The sequence below is a fragment of the Fusarium fujikuroi genome, chromosome FFUJ_chr05 (assembly GCF_900079805.1).
Source record: "Fusarium fujikuroi IMI 58289 draft genome, chromosome FFUJ_chr05".
Lineage (NCBI taxonomy): Eukaryota > Fungi > Ascomycota > Sordariomycetes > Hypocreales > Nectriaceae > Fusarium > Fusarium fujikuroi.
This window is the reverse complement of record NC_036626.1, coordinates 48267-69052: the sequence shown is the minus strand read 5'-3', so window position 1 is coordinate 69052 and position 20786 is coordinate 48267. Positions and strand designations below refer to the sequence as shown.

General features: G+C 46.3%; 8 protein-coding genes; 5 read left to right on the top strand and 3 right to left on the bottom strand.

Moving 5' to 3' along the window:
* Nucleotides 1-65: 65 nt before the first annotated feature.
* Nucleotides 66-815, bottom strand: FFUJ_06726 (related to C-4 methyl sterol oxidase; the record flags this gene model as incomplete). Its single annotated transcript, XM_023576898.1, has 1 exon — nt 66-815. The coding sequence occupies one exon, from the start codon at nt 813-815 to the stop codon at nt 66-68; it is 750 nt and encodes a 249-aa protein (XP_023430055.1).
* Nucleotides 816-1366: 551 nt separating this feature from the next.
* FFUJ_06725 (related to acyl-CoA transferases/carnitine dehydratase) lies at nt 1367-3045 on the bottom strand (the record flags this gene model as incomplete). XM_023576897.1 has 2 exons in its annotated part: nt 1367-1794; nt 1848-3045. The coding sequence occupies 2 exons, from the start codon at nt 3043-3045 to the stop codon at nt 1367-1369; spliced, it is 1626 nt and encodes a 541-aa protein (XP_023430054.1).
* A 530-nt stretch (nt 3046-3575) lies between these two features.
* FFUJ_06724 (uncharacterized protein) lies at nt 3576-5719 on the top strand (the record flags this gene model as incomplete). XM_023576896.1 has 6 exons in its annotated part: nt 3576-3654; nt 3705-3779; nt 3833-4011; nt 4065-4705; nt 4752-5095; nt 5151-5719. The coding sequence occupies 6 exons, from the start codon at nt 3576-3578 to the stop codon at nt 5717-5719; spliced, it is 1887 nt and encodes a 628-aa protein (XP_023430053.1).
* Nucleotides 5720-6028: 309 nt separating this feature from the next.
* FFUJ_06723 (related to transcriptional activator Mut3p) lies at nt 6029-8244 on the top strand (the record flags this gene model as incomplete). XM_023576893.1 has 4 exons in its annotated part: nt 6029-6139; nt 6200-6578; nt 6632-7772; nt 7821-8244. The coding sequence occupies 4 exons, from the start codon at nt 6029-6031 to the stop codon at nt 8242-8244; spliced, it is 2055 nt and encodes a 684-aa protein (XP_023430052.1).
* Nucleotides 8245-9338: 1094 nt separating this feature from the next.
* On the top strand, nt 9339-11234 carry FFUJ_06722 (related to IQ calmodulin-binding motif protein; the record flags this gene model as incomplete). Its single annotated transcript, XM_023576892.1, has 1 exon — nt 9339-11234. The coding sequence occupies one exon, from the start codon at nt 9339-9341 to the stop codon at nt 11232-11234; it is 1896 nt and encodes a 631-aa protein (XP_023430051.1).
* Nucleotides 11235-11670: 436 nt separating this feature from the next.
* Nucleotides 11671-13032, top strand: FFUJ_06721 (uncharacterized protein; the record flags this gene model as incomplete). The annotated part of the gene is made up of 1 exon (XM_023576891.1): nt 11671-13032. The coding sequence occupies one exon, from the start codon at nt 11671-11673 to the stop codon at nt 13030-13032; it is 1362 nt and encodes a 453-aa protein (XP_023430050.1).
* A 557-nt stretch (nt 13033-13589) lies between these two features.
* Nucleotides 13590-17435, bottom strand: FFUJ_06720 (related to AM-toxin synthetase (AMT); the record flags this gene model as incomplete). XM_023576890.1 has 3 exons in its annotated part: nt 13590-15646; nt 15703-16596; nt 17402-17435. The coding sequence occupies 3 exons, from the start codon at nt 17433-17435 to the stop codon at nt 13590-13592; spliced, it is 2985 nt and encodes a 994-aa protein (XP_023430049.1).
* Nucleotides 17436-17780: 345 nt separating this feature from the next.
* Nucleotides 17781-19065, top strand: FFUJ_06719 (related to LCB2-serine C-palmitoyltransferase subunit; the record flags this gene model as incomplete). XM_023576889.1 has 4 exons in its annotated part: nt 17781-18441; nt 18502-18525; nt 18600-18643; nt 18697-19065. 4 exons carry the CDS (start codon nt 17781-17783, stop codon nt 19063-19065), a joined length of 1098 nt encoding a protein of 365 aa, XP_023430048.1.
* Between the last annotated feature and the right edge of the window lie 1721 nt (nt 19066-20786).

Sequence of the window (20786 nt, the reverse complement as noted above, 5' to 3'; positions counted from 1 at the left end):
ATACATAGCTTGATCCTTCGTTTCCAGGATGTAGATCTTGGAGAGATAGTTCTATCATAAAAGAATCACTTATTCTTCTTCTCCAGCCTCTTTCGTTCGTCGGTGCTATGAAGCCAGTCCAGCCAAGGCATTCCTCCAAAGTGGACGTCAAAACGCTCATGATGACGATCATGACGATAAGCTGCCCCTCCAAAGAAGTCGAAGCCGCTGTGAACAGTCGCAGTCTCAATAAGCTGCCAAGCTACAAACGCCCACATGGTCAAGATGTGAGTTCTGAGCAGTATTGGCGGAAGGACTATAGGGATCGTGTTGGCTACAATATGCTCGACGGGATGGGCATACTGCGAGGCGAAGGCGACTGGTGCTGTGAACTTGTGGTGGATTTTGTGGACGCGACGATAGAGGTATGGTATGTGGAACAGTCGATGGGAATAGTAGAAAAGGACCTCTCGAGCAACTAAGCAGATGGCAAAGTCGCTTACGAAGCTTGTTGCAGATGGTAGTGAGGCTGTGACCTGGAATGTTGGTGGCATATTCCGCTGTGTTGCCAGAAACGCTAGGGACAATTGCAGTCCAATGACTATGAGCTGATTCCTCAAAGATATCACGACAGAATCCAATATCTCAGAGGCTTTGGGCTGTTTTGGTGGGGGTTGTATCTTGTGTCTCGCAGCAAAGCTTGGGGCAACACGATCAAGGAGAACGAAAACGGCTGACGGAATCCACCAGAAAAGGATTTGAACGAGACAGCTGCCCACGAACTCGATGGTAAAGGGATCATATGTAGCGACTACGTTGGCCCAGAGTTGAGGCATCTTGACTGTAGCTTTGGTATTCGATTGATGATTGAGCTGAAGGATCACGAGATCGAAAGAGGTAGATATACTTTACTAAATGACTAACTCGATTGAGGAGGAGCAAATCAAAGGCGCTTTCATACCCCGCAATCTTTGAAGTCTAGTACTCATAAGGAAGTCGTCTCAAGAGGCTCTGTCTCTACTTTGCCTTTTTCAGCATAAACTCTACAGTTTCACGCGGAGCCTCGGCTGGCTTGAGTGGCGTCATGGTCCAGGTGGCGATCCACATGAATTATCCTGACCTTGCCCGAGGCTCAGTTTCATAACTCGAGGACTCTTGGTAACAACATGAGCATTCATTGGTAGAACCTGTGTAGTCTCGAATTGGCAGGCTGCAGATCGGGGCCCGCGGGTCTTATATCTTGTCTTGATAACCACTCCGACGGAGCCACAAGTGCATGACTCTCGGCCATCTCAGCACGGTTATGTTCCCCAATTCTGTCCGAGCTACTGTATCGTCTCTCAAGGACGCTCGTGATATCCAAACATCTCTCTAGCGCCAGGCATGCTCATTCTACCCATTCAGCCTTCGACCGCCCTCTTCGTCCGGTCGGAACATCCCAACCAATGCTCGACTTCTCAAACTTGAATGCAGGTGCCAGCACTTTGAAGTCCTCATCCAATCCGTATTCCTTGCCACTCATGTCCCAGAAGTACTCGGGGTGCTTAAATATCTCGGGGCGAATCTTTTGCAACGACTGATGTGTCTTTCCAACGAGCGCACTCATATCATCGAAATGGCGAGGGCTGAACTGCAGGTCACGGCTTCTAAGGGCCTTCTGCTGGTCCTCGGTGTACGAGCCGAGACGATAATACCAGATATTGTACTGCGTGAGGCTGATGTCGATGTCAAAGGTGACGTCTTCTTGGGTTCGGGCTAACAATGCTTGGATGGCAGCCGCGGCTCCAACTAATCCAGTCTGATAGTCCGAGTTGGCTGATGCAATGTCAGAAATGAGACCTTGAGGTTTAACAAAACGGTGAACTTACGGAAAAGTGGAACAACAGCCTCATCAAGACCAAGAAATTTGCCCTGTAAGTATGATAGTCCAACCAAACAGTCGCTAATCTGCTGCCATCCCGAGCGGTTCGACAGCGGCCCTTTGAAACCATAGCAATTCTCCCTCATATAGACCAAACTTGGGCTCAACTCACGCAAAGACTTGGAGTCAAAGCCCAGCTTCGCCAAGGCACCAGGACGGTACCCATCAACAAGAACATCAGCGTCTTTGATAAGCTCAGAAAGTGTTTGTCGTCCCTCAGTTGTCTTAAGATCGATATCAACGTCTCTCTTGCCAGTCTGAAGATCCGGCATTGTTGCCGCATACTCGGGTAACCTGCTGCATGAGACACGGATGACATCGGCGCCGAGAACACTGAGGATCTTGGATACTGCTGGAGCTGCGATGACACGAGATAAATCCAATACTCTGATGCCGGCGAGCGGACTATAGCTCCGACTGTCTTTGGCTTCGGGCCAAGGTTTCTTCGGTGCTGGGACGCGAGTCGATGCCCATAAGGGTTCTTCCGACATGATTTTACCATGCTCGCTTGCGAAGAACTCATCGGGCGTATAGCAAATGACGCCAGCTTGCTTATACTTTTCATTTGCGACTTTCTCAATATCGCTTGAGTCCCATTGAGCAACCTTTTTCACATAGGTCTCGAAAGCTTCTTCAGTGCTAATGTCACAGTCCTCGACACCCAACATTTCCATTGTAGGCAAAGCATTCATAGAACCATGCAGGTGATACCATCTTCCATCCTTGGTGCGATAGACATTTGTCGCATATCGCCTGACTGGCTTGCTCATCTGATGGAGGTCCATCTTGGCAAGCTCTGCTAGCATTTTGGTGTTCTGCGTAAAGTGCTTGCCACCAATGGTGGGTAGTAGCACTGATTCAAGAAAAAGCGTTGCAAGGTCCGTGTTGATTTCAAGATTCTGGTATTTGATGCCATAGCGCTCGGCTGCGACCACGTTTGCAGCTGTAGCCACGAGGGCATTGAGGGCCGCGCTCGACTCGGTGATCTTGAGAGGTGTGAGGATGAAAGGTTGGTCGTCTTCTCCAACAAACTTGACTTTCTCAGCGGCTTTGACAAAAGAGTCTGGAAGCTGTAATCTGGGATCCTGAAGGAGGACTTTGTGCAGAATTCGAGTAGCTTCGGTGGATATGGAGTAATTCGACATGTTGTTGATGAGTGAGTGGCGGTTTCTGGGGAAGGACGTTGTACAAGGTTTAATAAACTCAAGGTTGATGCAGGTCAGCAAAACAGATGTTGTCAATGAATGCTACATTCAACGTAGCAACCGGGGATTTAAGTAACCCTCTCGGCAAACTGAAACCGAACATATTCCACTGTCTTTCAAATCAATGATGTCTTTGCAACGCTTAGCCGGTCCCTCCGGAGTTTTTGGACTTAATTCGACTCCCGGAGTCTTGCGCCGGAGTTCTGATAGCGGCTCCGGAACGCGGCGAACTAAAACGTAGGAACAATGATGTCGCCAAATAAATTGACGGACATACTAAAGTACGGAGTACTGATTGTCGGTTGTCTCGGGTATGAGACTTGTGAATTGTAGCATCCGACATTGCGGGGTGATATAAAGATCGCTTACACTCAACGTCTCTTAACCCTCCCCCTTCGAGCAGGCCTGGTGGCAACACAACACAATACACCATACTTCCTCGCCCAAGTAGTTCAGATACAAAAGTCATCATGGCTTCTAACAACGAATGGCGCGCTGGAGAATTTGGCATCAGGCCTGTGCGAGTGGCTAATTGTTCCGGTTACCATGGTACGACAAGTCACACATAGCCGAGATATCTCTGACCGTTGATTACGTAGGAGATCCCGCCATTGAGATGTATAAGCAGGCTACGTTGGGAGATGTCGACTTCATCACCGGTGACTACCTTGCTGGTAAGCCTTGTGGTCTCGAAACTTGGATAGCCTGCGTTGCTAATGAGAATTAGAGGTCAACATGGCCAATAATGCAGAGGCATATGCGAAAGGACAACATCCAGGCTACGAGGCTACTGCATTAAAAGGCCTTGAACTTTCGATCGATGCCATCTCAAAGAATCGGATCAAAGTTGCCATCAACGGTGGAGCACTCAATCCTGAAGGTCTAGCCGTGAAAGTAGCAGCTTTGGTAAGACTTTCTTATAGCCTTCTTATTAATGCCTTGGGCTAAACTGTTGCCAGGTTGCCGAAAAGGGCTATGATCTCAAGGTAGCCTATGTTTCCGGTGATAACGTGCTTCCCAAGCTCGGCAAACACATGCCGCAAAACCGAGAAACCGCACTGGCTCATCTTGATTCTTTAAACGATCATGTCACTCTCACTCCTGAGACTTATATATTCGCCAAAGGTGGTGACGACCCTCGGGAAATAGTGTCTGCCAATGCCTATCTCGGTGCCCACGCCATATATGAAGCATTTCAACACGGTGCCGACATCATCATATGCGGCCGAGCTTCTGATGCCAGCCCCGTCATCGCCTGCGCATGGTACTGGTGGTCGTGGAGCAGCACAAACTACAATGAACTGGCTGGTGCCTTGGTCGCAGGACACTTGATTGAGTGCTCAGCCTATGTCACCGGCGGTAACTTTGCAGGCTTCGACGCTTTTGATCCTGAAACCTTTGTTGACCCGGGTTTCCCCATTGCTGAGATTGCGCAAGACGGCTCTTGTGTAATCACGAAGCATGAGGGCACAGGCGGTATGGTTACTGTTGATACGTGCAAGTCTCAACTCGTGTATGAGTTGCAGGGTGATGTGTACATAAACAGTGATGTGAAAGCCTACCTAGAAGATATTGAGATGGAACAACTTGGTCAAGACAGGTATGCGATGCCCCGAATCGTGCCAGCGTCGCTAACTTGATTAAAGAGTTCGTGTTCACGGAGTTCGCGGTGCGCCACCACCAGATACCACGAAGCTCGCGCTCTTCTATAAAGGAGGCTACGAAATGCAGGCCTTGTTCAACGCAACAGGTCATAACTTTGAGCAAAAGTTTGCCCTTCTTGAAAAGCAAGTTCGTTTTCATCTTGGTGAAGAGAAGCTCAGTCATGTCGACTTTCTCGAGTTTCAGAGGATTGGCGTTCCAGCTGTGAATCCTGCGAACCAAAACAGTGGTACCGCGTATCTCCGCATTTTCGCTCAGTCAACCAAGGCAGAAGCTCTTCAGGCAATTATGATGGCCATTGGAAACGTCTCATTGAGGCATTACTCAGGTTAGCCTATCCGGCGATTGGAAATATAATGTCATGGTTACTAACTTGCACGTAGGATTCCACAGCTCTTTGGACTTCCGCTCTGCTATGCCTCGTCCATATCTGGCATATTATCCAGCTCTTTGGCCCCAAGCTGAACTTGAAGAGACATTCCATTTTGTAGACGGAACTGGCACCACGAAATCTTTCAATACTACATCTCCTCCTCGGTTCGAGATTATGGGAGAAAGGGCTTCTTATGACACCCAATCACCAACCCCTCTTGACGGAGGAGTTCTCGAAGTGCGATTGGGCAGTATCGCCCTCGGCCGTTCTGGGGACAAGGGCGCCAATTTGAACTTTGGGTTATTTGTTGACACACAGGCCAAGTGGGACTGGCTGCGCTCGTACATGTCTCGAGCCAAGGTACAGGAACTTTTGGGAGAAGACTGGCGTCCAGAGTTTTCCATTGAGCGTGTTGAGTTTCCCAAGATCTTTGCTGTGCACTTTGTTGTATATGGTATCCTCGGTCGTGGAGTCAGTAGCTCAAAGCGATTGGATGGGTTCGGAAAGGGTTTTATTGATTACTTCAGGGATAAGGTTGTTGAGGCGCCTGTCTCTATCTTGCAACGCAGCCACATTTAGACCCCATCAATACATATTATCTGGAATCCATCTCGACATGGTCTTGTGCTGCACCCATTCCAGATTTCGCTTGCCCGCGGACTCTTCCTAGTCGAATGGATAGAAATCGTCTCATTCTCTTCACCCGCCCTCGATTCTCTCACACATTGGATTGTAATGGAAATTCACACACAAGTATTCCCTTGTCTCGTTTGGTGGACCCGTCCGGAGTTTTGGCACGATGACACGAAAGTCTCGGAGTTTTGCGCACTAACGAATAGAAGCCGAGGCACAAAACAAGCCCTATCAGAATTAAAGTTTACAGTGGTCATGGGTCGTAAAATGGGTATTCCATCCCTCATGAACCGGAATTCTCGATCATGGACTTCTAAACTCCGGAAAATGAACAACCGCGGCGACCGTCGACGTCGGCTTGCAAAGGTACCCATCATTCGCTATGCCATGGAAGAGTACGGTTGTTGACTAATTCCGCGGTGCTAGGCATGCGATCATTGTCGGAAAGGCAAGGTCCGATGTGACGGGACCCGGCCAGTTTGTGGACGTTGTCGGGGTTGCGGAAATGACTGCCACTATGCAGATGTTGACAAGCCCGACCCGCGTCAACGGCGATCTAAAATATCATCTCGAAGCTCGACAGGTGATACAATTGACGGAGTTTGTCTTCAAAGAGTCAATGCTTCTTCAACCTTGTTGTCAGACTCTGTAGTCGTCCAAACGGTCCCTCATCCTCAGCAACATGTTGAAGCCCATCATGAGCTTCACAGCTTCACACAGTCAAGTCCCGGTCAGACCTTGACGGCGACGGATACAAGCCCTAGGGACACTATAGTTGGTGGTAATGAAGATATGCGTTACTTTGGTAGGTTTGCTTAGTTGCTTCAATATTCATGAGCTTACTCAATATATCGACAGGTCCGCCATCGGGTATATCCCTGGTGTCCACCGCTACTCCGCGCAAATCAGGACAGCATACGCCAGAATCCTGGTCCAAATGGACACACCCGTCTATCGAGCCTTTATTCACAAAGCGTGTCATGAAGCCTCTCCCCTCTTGGACAGAGGCATTCTCCCTTGTCAGCGAATTCTTCACTCATGAACACCAAGTCTTCCCATGCTTCAATGCACCAGCATTTATGTGTCTCCTAGGCCAACAATACTCGGGCACATACACTGAGAGTCCAGCGTGGTGGGTCTCGCTCAACTCTGTTTTTGCACTCGCACAGCGTCGTCGGGCGGAGGCAGCTCAATCGGCAGAAGCAGAGGATCTAGCCTGGGCCTATGCATCAAATGCACTTGCCGGGACATGGGATGTTCTCATGCGTAGTACACAATTGTCTTCTGTCCAAGCTCTGCTAGCCATTGCCTGGTTCTTTATCGGAACACCAAACCCGCAGCCCAGCTTCATGCTCGTTGGTTGCGCTGTGCGTCTTGCACACTCAATAGGCATACATGTCGAGAGCCAGGATCCGTCTGTTAGTCCAGCAGAAGGAAGTATGAGAAAGAAGGTCTTTTGGATCGCGATTTGTCTAGACCGGGAACTGTGTCTGCGAACTGGAAGGCCCCCTTGTCACGATCTCAACGCTGCCTACGTTGACCCACCAATGGGCTCCTTGAATGAAACAGAAATTGTCAAGACTGTTGAAGGGTATGAACTAAACCTCTTCAAAGGTCAGATACAACTCGCCGTGATCCAGAGCGCGATTTACCAAGATCTACATTCAGGCAAAGGTCCAACGAATTGCGTAACGGACACGGCGGCAGACTTGCTACAGAGACTGGAGAATTGGCGTACTGAATTTGCACCATCTCTCACTCATGATTCTGCTGGGAAGTGCGAGCACCATGGCCTGATGCGGTTGTACTTTTCCTACTACAATGCCGTCATCGTTGTGAGCCGCGCGCACAGCCTGACTTACTGGGTATCGCCAAATCATCCTGAAATTTCAGCCCTCCCTGCAAAGATGAGAGACACCATAGGGAATTGCCTCAACGCGTCCCGATGCATCATTGAGCTAAGCAAGCTTATACCAGTCACATGGAAGAGCTTCCACTGGTAAGTTCTATAAAGTTATGGCTTTGATCAGTGACTAACTGGCTGAAGGGACATTATTCCAATACCTATGAGCGCTGTTGTTATTCTCTGCATCATGGCAATTCGGAACCCCATGAACGAGGCTGCGGCGAATGACATGCGTTTAGTTGGTGACGTCATGCAGATCTTCAAAATACTAGACGAGGCATATGGCGGCAATACATACCTCACCCAAGTCCAAAAGGTCTGCCAAGAACTATACAGAAAGGCTCACTACGCCGTGCAGTCTTTGAATGCACAACTAGTTGATTCTATTGATATAGAATCTCCTGCTCTTCAACCTACCTCGAATGCTAACCAGCAAGAAATTCACCAGACACACCAGACTGACAGTATGTTTGAGTTCAATCTGGATACCTTTGAGCAGACAATGCCTTATCCAGTTCCGATGCTTTGGGACTTAGATACATCACTATGGGCTTCAATTATATAGGTCTAGTTTGAATGCTGTTTACTACTTATAATAGCGCGACTGTTGTGAATTGATGGGAAAAGTACTAGAGTTTGTCCATAGGAATTTTTGAAGAAGGATACACAAACAGGCATTCGCAAAAGATACTGGCTCAGACAGCGAAGTGACCCTGCATATCTTCAGGAATAGACTCAAAGCTAAAGGTTCGCCTCTTGAGACTCTTAAACATTGAATTTCATTATTTGTAATGCATGAAGCTTGCATTTCAACAATTCGTGTTGCAATACCGGGTAGGTCTGGCAAGAAATCACCAAATTCGTCAAGCTAAGTGGCCCCATTCACTTAAGCGAGACGTAACAATTGGCTGTGGTCTGACAGAAGAAGCAAAGCCAATCTAAAATTATTTAGTAGCGAATAAGGTCGACTATGCTAGCCCCACAGAGCTGACTCAATCTGCGCGCGTTCTGAGTTTGGATTTAATCGTTTAGAACGGAAGAATTGTAATGCCGGGTTGTGGATTAAAAGTTACAGTTACCAATCATGACGCAGATTACGTCTGGTACAGTAATATCTCGAAGCTATACGTGGGAAATTATTATCCCTAAAATGGTATTATTCTATGTAATATACAATATACCATGTCCCCTTTCATACTGTTCAAAACCGCAACTCTGATGTCGACATTCAACATAATGGCATGACGGCGAGTGGTCATGACCATTCTTTGCTGTATTTCCGGTTAAGCCGGCCGGAAGTTGTGTGCCGTAAGTAGTCTCGGCACGCAATCCCGGGTTTAGCTTTGAGCTAGACCTTTGCGGCGGAGCAGAAGCTACATGCTGTCATATAGCCAAGAGCTCTATTTCCAAGGTACTACATGCCCATTTAAATCAGGAATTCTGCGCAAAGGTACGTAAGCCTAGGCGATGTCACCTCCACTAGCCAGGGAATAAACCAAAAGTTGGATGAGAAACGGGAAATATAGCTTTGAGGAGTGTGCAACCTTGACCAAATGACGTTTGTCCAATTGGGCTAGATAAATAGTTCTGACGAGACTGTGGCCATCAGTGAATGACTTTGCCATTTGTTTTCATGTAAAAAAAGTAGCAACTGTCGAAATGGTTTCGCAACACGTCTACGACTTATGCCAAGTAAAAGAAACGGTGAGCTCCGTCTTGGCAAGCGATCCAAGCGAGACACCAGGAAATGCCATCAAAAAGCTATACGGTCATCACGAGCACGGACTGCATCACAAAATCTCAGCCAAAGAAGGCACGGAGAAAAGTGAAGATGCCATCGAAGCAGCCCTCCAATGCGGTCGTTGGGGCCCGGCGACCCCAAGTCCGCTGTTTCTCCAAGCCTTCTCCGACTCTCTACAATGCCTGAATGAAGACCCAATGGCAGGTGTCGTGTCACCGCCATTAATGGGCTCTCATGGAACTATGCCTCTCACAGTCATTGCTCCCCTTGCCGATGTCATGCGCCACTGCTCGAATCTCATCGTGCGGGCTGAGAAGGAAGTTTTCTTCATTACATGCTCCTGGGCACCGTCAGTAGCGCAAGCTCTAATTAAAGGGTCTCTGATCGAACTCTCGAAGCGAGCTGGAAAGGATGGGAGACGAGTGGTGGCTAAGATCATGTATGACAAGCCAGGACCATGCAACGCTGTAAATCCGCATCAGTTCGTCAAACCAAAGTCATATACCTCCAAGACAATCGATTTGCCTTCGCCCGAGCAGATTCCAAACGTCGACCTTGAGGTGGTCAGCTTGCATCGACTATTCTTGGGTACTCTGCACGCCAAGTTCTGCGTCGTGGACCGCAAAATTGCTGCTGTCATGAGTAACAACACCGAAGACAACGATAACCTCGAGATGATGGTCCATGTTGAAGGACCAATAGTCGATAGCATATACGACACTGCTCTGATAACTTGGCAAAATGCTCTTCACCCAGACCCTCCATATCTCCAGACGCCAGAAACTGAGGGCAGATTGCATACCACAACCGATAGATCCATTACGACGGAAAACCATGCCTCACATCTTCGAGACTTTACTACCATACAAGCTGACAATGAACAACCCCTACCGGAGCATTTCCCCGATCGCCCTCACTACGATAATGACATAGAGGGAGAGGTCAGGCGCATGCAGTCATGTTACGCCCTGAAAGAGGGAGAATCACGTCTCCAGGCAGCAAATCGCCAGCTCAATCTTGCAGTCGAGCATCCAATTGAGCCTACAGGACCTGAAATTGACGCAGGAGACGAAATGACCCCATACATCTCTACGATCGGTGATGGAAAGCCAATCCCGATGGCACTTGTATCTCGGCCGCCATATGGGGCTATGGACTCAAAAAGCGTCCACGTGCCTCAAAACGAAGCATGGCTATCATTGATCAGGAATGCCAAACAAAACATCTTCATTCAGACGCCGGATTTGAACGCTGCCCCATTGATTCCAGCGCTCAAAGAAGCACTGAAGCGTGGAGTGGAAGTCACATATTATGTATGTTTTGGCTACAACGATCCAGGAGAAATGATCCCCGGGCAAGGCGGAACAAATGACCAAATCGCCCAAAATCTCGTCTCGTCCCTGGGCAAAGATAGCCCTGAACGCAAACTCTTGCACATATACAACTACGTTGGAAAGGACCAAGACCATCCCATCCATCACTCATTCAAAGCTCGCTCCTGTCATATTAAGCTTTTGATCGTCGATGGCAGTGTCGGAATCCAAGGAAGTGGTAATCAAGACACTCAATCTTGGTTTCACAGTCAGGAGATCAATCTCATGGTAGATAGCGTGGAGATATGTCAGAAATGGAGAGAATGTATTGATAGGAACCAGAACACAAAGAGGTTTGGTAGGGTTGCTGAAGATGGCATTTGGAGGGATGCTGAGGGGAAGCCTGGAAAAGGATACATGGGAAACCCAGGGACTGTTATGGGCTTGGTCAAAGGTGTTTATGGCATGGTAATGAAAATGAAAGGTGCAGGGGGATTTTAGTAAGTTTATCATGGGAATACACGATTGATGTGATGATGTAATAGGTATCCGGGTTCTATGTCTGACGTCATTTTAATAGGTTCTGGAGATGTTGAACGAGGATGGGTTTGTCTGTTATATTGAAGGAGAATACAATGCATGCAAGCACTTGTAATATGCCTTCACCAAGACCTGTCAATAATTTAGAAATACGTATTAATCTGTAATGAATGCTTGATAGACACGAATAAAAACCCTGTATTTGTTGATCTGTAGCAGCAAACACGGTGAAGTGACTCACGTAAGCTCTTGCCCCAATTCAAATTAACCAATCACTGAGTCTTATGCTTCGTAGTACATAACCAGTGATGATCCTTGACCCCGCAGCTTATAACAGACATAATGGCTACTTTGCATTTCCCTCTACTAGAATCTCACTCCAACAACTTTATCAATAATGTCATCTGCAACAGACATTCAATCGCTCCCTTCAGAAGTTCTGAGGAATATTCTTTTCTTCGTGCGCAACGAGAAAAATGGCCAATGTTCGATTAAAGAGTGCCGCTTAGTTTCACATTACTTCAACAATGCTGCATCGCCATTGCTGCTTACCCAAGTTTCTGTTTGCCTTACCTCGAAATCCTTTAATCGTTTAGAGGATATTTGCAACCACCCTGTTTTCAGCAAGTCAGTGCAAAGCGTCCGCATAGTCACGTCTTACTACGAAGCCGAATTAGCCTGCAATCGGCCACTGTTCATGCTCGAGGCCAAAGCCAGACTGCTTCGACATGTAGAGACCATGCAGAGGTCGAGATCATACCGGAATAAGTATCCTCTCACGCAAGAACAATCACGGTGGCTGTCAAATATGGCTTGGAGGACAGAGCCTGAATTCGAACAACTTTTCAGTGACCAAGTTGACGAAGAATCACCAACGCCCACCCAAAGGCTATTTCTCAAGCTTTATGATATGTACAAAGAATTATACAATGACCAGCAGCAGATTCGAGAAGGCCGAAGCCACATCACTCGGCTATGCGTCGCTCTGAGTTCCTTGTCCAACCTGGTATCATTTGAGCTAAGCGATATAAGAAATATGGGAGGCATGGAAAATTTGGATGCTTCTGACTTTGCTCATACTGGATATGATCATACAATACTGCAACACTTCAGCCCTATCTTGCGCAAGTCAAGATGGTGTGGCTCATTCAAGACGATTCATACTGCGACTCCACCGGTTGAGATGATTGGAACATTGTGCTCCGAGCTTGCAGACAAAGGTCTGAGACCTGAAATAATTCGTCTCCGTTTGGTTCCTCCCCCTAGCATGCAAGCCTGGCAACTATCACCATCGCAACAGTCGGGAGTAAAGAAACTGGTTGCCCAAACCACGAAACTAGCACTGTATGTGGATTTCCAGGCGCGGAGCTATGAACTCAAGAATAATCCTAAAAACGAAATGCTTGCACTTTGCTCTATCACCCAGTCATGGATGAGCGCACCTCATCTTGAGGATATGCACGTTGAGTTTATTGGCTATCCTCCGCTCAACATCCGGCCAACTGTTTCCTTGGATGATATTCTGCCAGCCAACCTTTCGTGGCCACGACTTCGGTCTCTAAGCCTGCATAATCAACCTTTTACAGTGATGGAGCTGAAGTACTTGGTTGCTCGACACTCGGAGACTCTGCGCGACTTGGACTTGCAAGCTTGTTGGTTAGCTGATGGCAGCTGGGATGATGTTAAGGAAGCTGTTCAAAACCAACAGGAACTGGAAAGAAGTAGTATAAAATACCCAGCAGGTGGAAACCAGAGCTAGCCAACAGAAACAATGCTATTATAAGCTTCAAGGAATGAGCCATAGTTCAAGCCCCGGGATTCATAATCCCATGTCCCTCTCCCTTCATAAGGTCTCTATTTGCCACTTCTTGACCTTCCATATTCTGTCTTTACCATCCCTTGCCAGCTTCATAGCTTACTTATTTTATCCAAGAAGCCTTGTCTGACTAGACCTGAGTCCCTCGCCCTGCGGACAATGCTGGACGATGTTCTCCGTTAATTCGTCCTGTAGAATTGTGAATAAGCTTTTTGAGATATATTATTGAGATCTGTGGACTTCAAGAGACGTACAGCCTTCATTATATATTTATATAATAAATAATGGCCAGAAAGCTGGTATAGCTACTGTTATTTGCCGTCTCGAATATTGTCTTATCTAGAGAACGTACTATAAGGATAATGGTCACGCTTGGAATTGGCAACGCTACAGACTGTTTGGCATCGATTCCACCAGCCTTGTAGATATTTCTCAAACTAAAGATGACCCTGATAAGACTGAATTGGATTTATCGGGTATTTCCCACTATCTATGCCAGGTTAAATGGAGTAAAACCCCTTCTTGTTCCAGAATGCAATATAACGCTTAATTATGTTTGGGTTAAGTGTCACATAATGAACACCGCTACCCGCAAGAGCCTTGATAGCATTTGTCGAGTCGTAGATCGGAGAATGCTGGCTTAACTCAAGTCTTGTAAAGTTGCCCAATACCTTTTCTTCCAACAGTGGCATGACAGGCGCAAGAGGATCATCAGGAAGTATCTTTTCAGATAATTGTGCAATCCAGTCAGTGTAGTTTGTGAGTTCAACTCTGTAGCCAGCTTGACAGAGAAGAGAGCGAGTCTTGTTCACAGACACCGAATCTTCAATGTTTGGCGCGACAAGGCAATATGACCTACCGATGTTTTTTGTTGAGCGTGAGATGTGTAGCATGGCTTTGACGACATAGTCAACTGTAACATAAGCCGGATCGAGATCGATCTTGAGCCATGCACCAAGTTTGATGCTGCTGGAAATGAGTCGCGAAACAAGGTCGTTGGGATTACTCGCTCCTGTGACAGAATGGCCAATGATGAAGCCGGGCCGATAAATAATGATTGGAAAGCCACGATCTCTTATGCGTCGTACCATTTCCTCAGCCGTCCACTGGCTCTGGGAATAACCGACATCGTATCTCACGCCTTGTATATGGGGACCTAGAGGTTCGTCTTCTAGGACCCTCTTGGTGCCTAGAAAGTATCCTGTCTGACCCCATGTATCGATGCTAGACACGTAGCGAAATGTCTTGCGTCGCCCTCGTGCAGCAAGACGGAGCATGTTGCGAGTTCCAAGGATGTTGGTATTGTAGTGCTCATGATACGAGTCACAGAAATTGATCTTGGCAGCGAGGTGAAAGATGGCACTAAACCAATTGGCGAGCCAGTCAAACTTGGCCGATCCAAGACCGAGATCTCGACTCGTGACATCCCCTAGCAATACCATGATTTTGGTAGTCAAAGCAAAGTCATCAGGCCATAGATCGTATTTCTGCATATTGGCTTGAAGGCGACGAGCAGCTTCGGCCTCTGTCTGGCCACGAACAAGGCAAGCCACCTGTTTGAAATTTGGGTGACGCAGAAGCTCGTCAAGTAGAAAGGCACCAACGAAGCCAGTCGCACCAGTCAAGAATATCTTACCTTGGTCTGGGTCTTCCCAGTTTGGCGTCTCCTCGATGTCATCCACCATGTCGACGTCCTTGATCCATTTATCCGCATCGTTAGGCGCAGCGATGGACTCCGCATCACTCTCAAGGAAATGAAGCAAGCTTGCAAAGCGCGAATGGCAGTATAAGTCATGCATGGAAATGAGGCGTCCGAACTGCTTCTTAATACGAGCGACAAGAGCAGCGTTTTGGAGTGAGGTGGCGCCCAGAGCCATGAAGTCGTCATCATCCTTGATAGGCGAGACTCCCAGAATGTACTCCCACATAGACTTCAGCGTAGCCTTTCTTGATGAAGCGGAATCATTCCCATTCGTGAGGACCGAACTGGGGACGGTTGGTCCCGCTTTAGCAAGGCCCTCGGAAAAGGCACGACGATCAATCTTGCCTCTGGAGTCCATATCAAGATGTTCAACGATTTCAAACCTGTCGGGAACCATGTAATGAGGTAGTGTGCTCCGGGCAAAAGATACCAGATCTTGTGCTTCGGTAGTGGCATTGTCATAGGGCAAGACAAACGCGACTAGAACCGCAACACCATCTGAATCTGGTGCTGGCCGATTAACGACAATGACAGATTGAACAAGTTCGCTTTCGAGGAGATTTCTCTCAATCTCTTCAAGTTCCACTCGAAAGCTCCCGTGCTTCAATTGGTTGTCTCTGCGTCCGATAAAATCTAGGCCGCCGTCATGTCTCCATTCGGCCACGTCGCCAGTCCGGTAATACCGAGTGTGAGGGTCGCTATAGTCATTGTGCATGTCCCCAATAGCACCATTGAGTACTCGGGTGCTGAAATTGATGAAAATCGACTCATCGGGAGTTTGTTGACTCAGATACCCGAGTGTTTGTTGAGGTCCAGCAATGCAGATCTCGCCCCCTGCTCTGTATCGCGAATGACCTGGTGAGATTCATCTATAAGGAGAATCTTCATCTGGCCAACAGAATGTCCAATACCAATCCGATCACGAAGGGTCTCTTTCACATCTACCTCTTGCATAGTCGCCAGGGTGGTGCACTCAGTCGGGCCATACGTGTTCCAAAGATGCTGCTGAGGGCTGTGCTCAAGAACAGCGCGTATGGCTATCTTATTGGCAACATCACTTGCAGTGAGAAGGTGTTGAAGACTATGAAAAGAGTCGGGCGATGACTTGGCGATGATGTGGAAAAGGGCAGCAGGCATAATCATGATGGTGATGCTGTGACGTTCGAGATAGCTCTTTAGTGCGGCAGAATCAACTACTACCACCTTTGGAATGATGAAGATAGTGGCACCGGTGAGCAGAGTCACCCAGACTTCGCAAAGGCTGAGATCAAAACCAGGGTCGTTGAAAGCAGCCACCCGATCTTTGGGGTTCAATGGTGTTACTGGGGTACTGGTTGACAGGTGCATAATGGCAGAGCTGCTGATCTGCACGCCCTTGGGTTTACCAGTTGAGCCAGAGGTAAACAGGATGTGCGTACGATGTGATTCACTCCACGAGGAACCAGGGTGCACCGTTGCATCGGTGGATATTTCTGAGGCTAGTCCATCGCTGAGATGGAGAAGAGTGATACCCTCAGAAGAGAAGGTCGAATTCTCGTCGCAAATGACGTACTGCGCATTGGAATCGCTCAGCATGCTAGCAATACGATGAGATGGCGCTGTAGGGGAGATTGGATCACAAGTTGCACCAGCCACGAGAATGGCTAACTGCGCGATAACCTGACGATGATCAACATCGAACAAGATCCCTACAGCCTCGCCGTATTTGACGCCGCGTTCCTGTAGGAATTGTGCAATAGTTTTGGCTGAGTTGACGAGTTCGCCATAAGAGATAGAACGAGACCCGTCAACAACCGCAATGGCTTCTGGAGCCGTAGTGCCCCCGGGAAATAATATTGTTCAGCATTGCTATGATTTGGGCAAGTGGCAATTGAATTGGAAAGATGTAAAATAAATGCTAGGTTGATCTTTGCCCTTGTTAAACCATTCGTCGATGTCGCGTGTTGAACTTCTTATTCTTTACAACGAGACATAAGAGAGACTGCCCTAGATCAGTAGCGTGGTACTGCAGGCGGGGTTAGAGCTTCTTGTTCTGGTTGTTGGTCGTTGGTCATAGACAAACACAGCCTGCAGGACAAGTGACTAATGCAGCGCTAAAGCGGTTTGGCAGCCTTCAGGCCCGTTAGACAATTCGTGGTAAGTTATTGCCAACCATCAACAAACACAAACCTGCAGCAACGTCAGCCAATGCAACCCACAAAGTGAACTCGCAAGCGGGCAGCAACGACGGCAGTTCGACGGCATAACCAATAAAAAGACCAGTAACACAGGCTAGTCATGTCCTACAAGACAATATGACTGGCCATATGTGATACCTCTAAACACATCACGAGACCGACGGCATCGATAGTGTCATGGGATATCTTGCGAGAGATATTCGTGTTTCCACACAGCGTCACACAGCGCCCACACCGACGGAGTTGACAGCGTCACGGGATGCCTTGAGAGAGATGTCGGTCAAACCCTTACACGACACACAGACTGCCAGCTATTTCGGCTTCCGGACAAGTCCTGCAGGAGAGTCTATTGTTCTCAAACTTGGCTACTTGCAAAGAGTTATGCGTTGTAAATGCTCTCGTACGATGTTGGCAGAACAATGCCTTCGTTTACCTCTAGTCGACTTGGCAAGCATTGTGTTTGCCATCTTTGGGCTGCAAGGGAATCAAACAGGTAACATATCGGGTTCACCGCTAGGTGATGCAGTAGGAAAGTCTGTTATGTTCACAAGGAGGTAAACCATCGACGCAAGCCTCAAAAGACCAACATCAAGCGCGTAGGTTTTCCCGCTGCCTTAACATCCATTGCTCCGCCTAAGACATTAGGAAAATCGTTCTGAATTTGCATCTTTGATTTCTCTTTGAAACTTCATAGAAGCGAATCCATCATGTCGAAGCCAGATGCACTTGAACAGAACTTGTAACTAATCCTCAAGGATCGGCAAAAAAGAGGCTGGCAGCTTGAGCCACCAGCCCCAGGCACTCTAACCGGCATGGTTGACTTTGGCTCAAATGACACTTTATCCTTATCCTCTTCTGGCCTCTTACGAGAGGAATTTCTCAAGGAGCTTGGAAAGCATCCCGACTTTATTCTCGGCGGAAGGGCATCCCGTTGGGGTGAAGGCTCAACCGATTACCTTTTCCAACTGGAAGAGCATATTGCCGAGTTCCATAAAGCAGACAGTGCCTTGTTCTTCAACACTGGCTACGAAGCAAATGTTGCTGTCTTTTCGACACTTGCCCAGCCGCATGATGTGGTGCTATATGATAGCCTCGTCCACGCAAGTATCCGAGAAGGAATGTATAGGAGCCGTGCAACTGCTCTTTCTTTTACCCACAACGATCTGGCAAGTCTACGTCAACGTCTGCTGGACACCAAACATCAGCATGAAAGAGTTAGATCGGGCCTAGCTCTTGTGTTTGTTGCACTGGAGTCTTTCTATAGTATGGACGGCGATGTGGCCCCCCTTGAGGAAATTGTTAAGAAGGTGAAAGAGCAGCTTCCCCACGGGAATGCTGTATTTGTGATCGACGAGGCACATTCGACGGGACTGGTGGGCCCCCGGGGGGCAGGACTTGTGTCTCATTTAGGCCTGGAGAAAGAATTCTCTATCCGAGTCCATACGTTTGGCAAAGCACATGGGGCTTCTGGAGGTAAACTTCAAATCCAGCTACAATTTTGTTTGGCTATAAAATACTTACTCAATGGCACAGCTGTTGTCTTGTCAAGCAGAGAGTGTAAGCAAGCCCTGCTCAGTTGCGTCCGTGGACTCATTTTATCCACTGCACCGACCTTCACACGCTGGCGGCAGTCAAGGCTGGGTATAGCATTTTAGCAAGTATTGAAGGTGAAAGGGTATGTTGCAAGGCCACCGGTATCACGTGTATTCGCTAATCTGGATACGTTAGAGACGAGATGTCGTACAGTCCAACATAGATCTCTTCTATGATGCTATCAAAAAGCATGTATCATGGCCAGAGTGCCAGCACCTCGGTATCATTACGATTCCAATGAAGCCTGAAACCAATACTGTCAAGTCACCAATTATCCCTGTTATTGCTCCTCACGGCGCAGCAGCAATTCTAGGACAGTTTCTGTGCAATGCAAAGTTTCGCGTTCTTGTTGTTCACTTCCCCGTGGTGCCCAAGGATAAGGAGCGAGTCAGGATCAACTTGCACGCAGATCACACGTCTGATCAGACTCTGTCCCTAGTTGACCTGATCCTCGAGTGGACTCAGTCGCGCCGAAAGGCTGGCATGGCTCTTTCCCTTCTCTAATATACTACATTCTGTACCCATTTGGAATTGTCTAAGCCTCCACTCGCATAGCATTAGGGTGCCTAGTGATTGATCCTGGTGTTCAGGCATCTGATCGCATTTACAGCAAGCCCCGCGAGGAAAAACTTTAATGACGCCATGCGGACCGGTGGTATGATGCTGTTCGACAACGTCTTTAAGGGAGCGAGAGAAATGCACGTCGAGTTCCTTCAATAACGTTGGATCTCCTCAAGTTGTGGCCTATGGGCAACAGTGTCGCATTTATGACCCGGTCAAACGAATAAAACCATCTTATTGTTGAGCACCTCTACTACTCTTAGTTTATGATTGAAGCAAGATTGATGAGGTCCAGTAATTCAACACCTTGTTTAAGAAATCCCGATTTTTTTAGTGTGACGTTACACTGTTGACGACATTGAAGGCGTAGCATTACAGCCACTTGCCGGGGTCAATAATTCATGACTCTTTTGTATGTGTTTAACGTCCCCCACCCAAAGACCGGCCACCCCTATAGACTGGCCACCTCGGCCAAAACACTAAAAACCCGATATTATAATTAATTAATAAATTATTATAATACTATATTTTTTATATTAAATAAAACTTTAGTTAGTAAATATTTATATAGAAATTAATATAAAGATCTTTAAGTTTTAATTTCTTAACTTTATTTACTATTCTTTTTAATTATAAAGTTTTCTATATTTATTTATAAGCTTTCTTTATTACTAGAATCTTTATAAACTTTATATTTAGGTTATAAATAACTTTTTTATGCCATTTTAGTTAATTTTCTTTATTTTCTTATTATAGAATACTTATTTTTTTATTTTATTACTTAATATTAAAGTTATAACGATTTAATTAACTGCTAATCTTCCTAAAAAGCAGCCTAATAGTTAGATTTTATATTATAGAAGCTAGGACTTAGCCTAAAGCTTACTAAAGCTATATAGATAAATAGGAAGTCTTTAGGAGATTTAAATCTTGCTTTTTTACTGGTAAATTTACTATAATAGCAGGAGAAGGTATCTCTATAACTATTAGGTTTATTAAGACCTTTATTAGGTTTATAGGCTACAGTTTAGTAGCTTTAAAGCCGGCAATTATATTAGACTTTATAATAGCTTCTCTTTAAGCCTTATTATAAGTATATAGAAATATAATCTTGCCGATATAACTGTTATTAAAGATAAAAGTAAGATCTAAAAGAAGATAATAATATGCCCTCTTTAGAGGACTAAAAACTGTAATATTTAGTAGCTAAAGGATATAGGAAGTATAAGTAGGAAGAAATAATAAATATATATTATTATTATAATATTTCTAGAGAAAATCTTTTATAATATAACTTTTATAGCTATTAAGAATAAGAAATTAGGGTTTATTTTTCTTTTTAGGCTATATTAATAAAATAAAGACTTTTCTTAACTAAATTAATGCTAATTTATTACTTATCTAGCCTTTATTACTATATATAAATTTTTAGTCTTTTAGGAAGTTTAAATTTTTAGGGAAATATTATTATTAAACTGTTTTCCCCTTAAAAATAACTATAGGTCTTAAGACCTTTCTAGTTACTAAAATATACTTAAGAATTATAATCTAGGCATAAGAATCAGGCTAATAAATAAGTACTGACTTCTTTAACTAATAACTAAAGAATAGACTGTTTATTTCTATTCCTTCTATTATTCTAACTTTATTAATGTTATATCTAT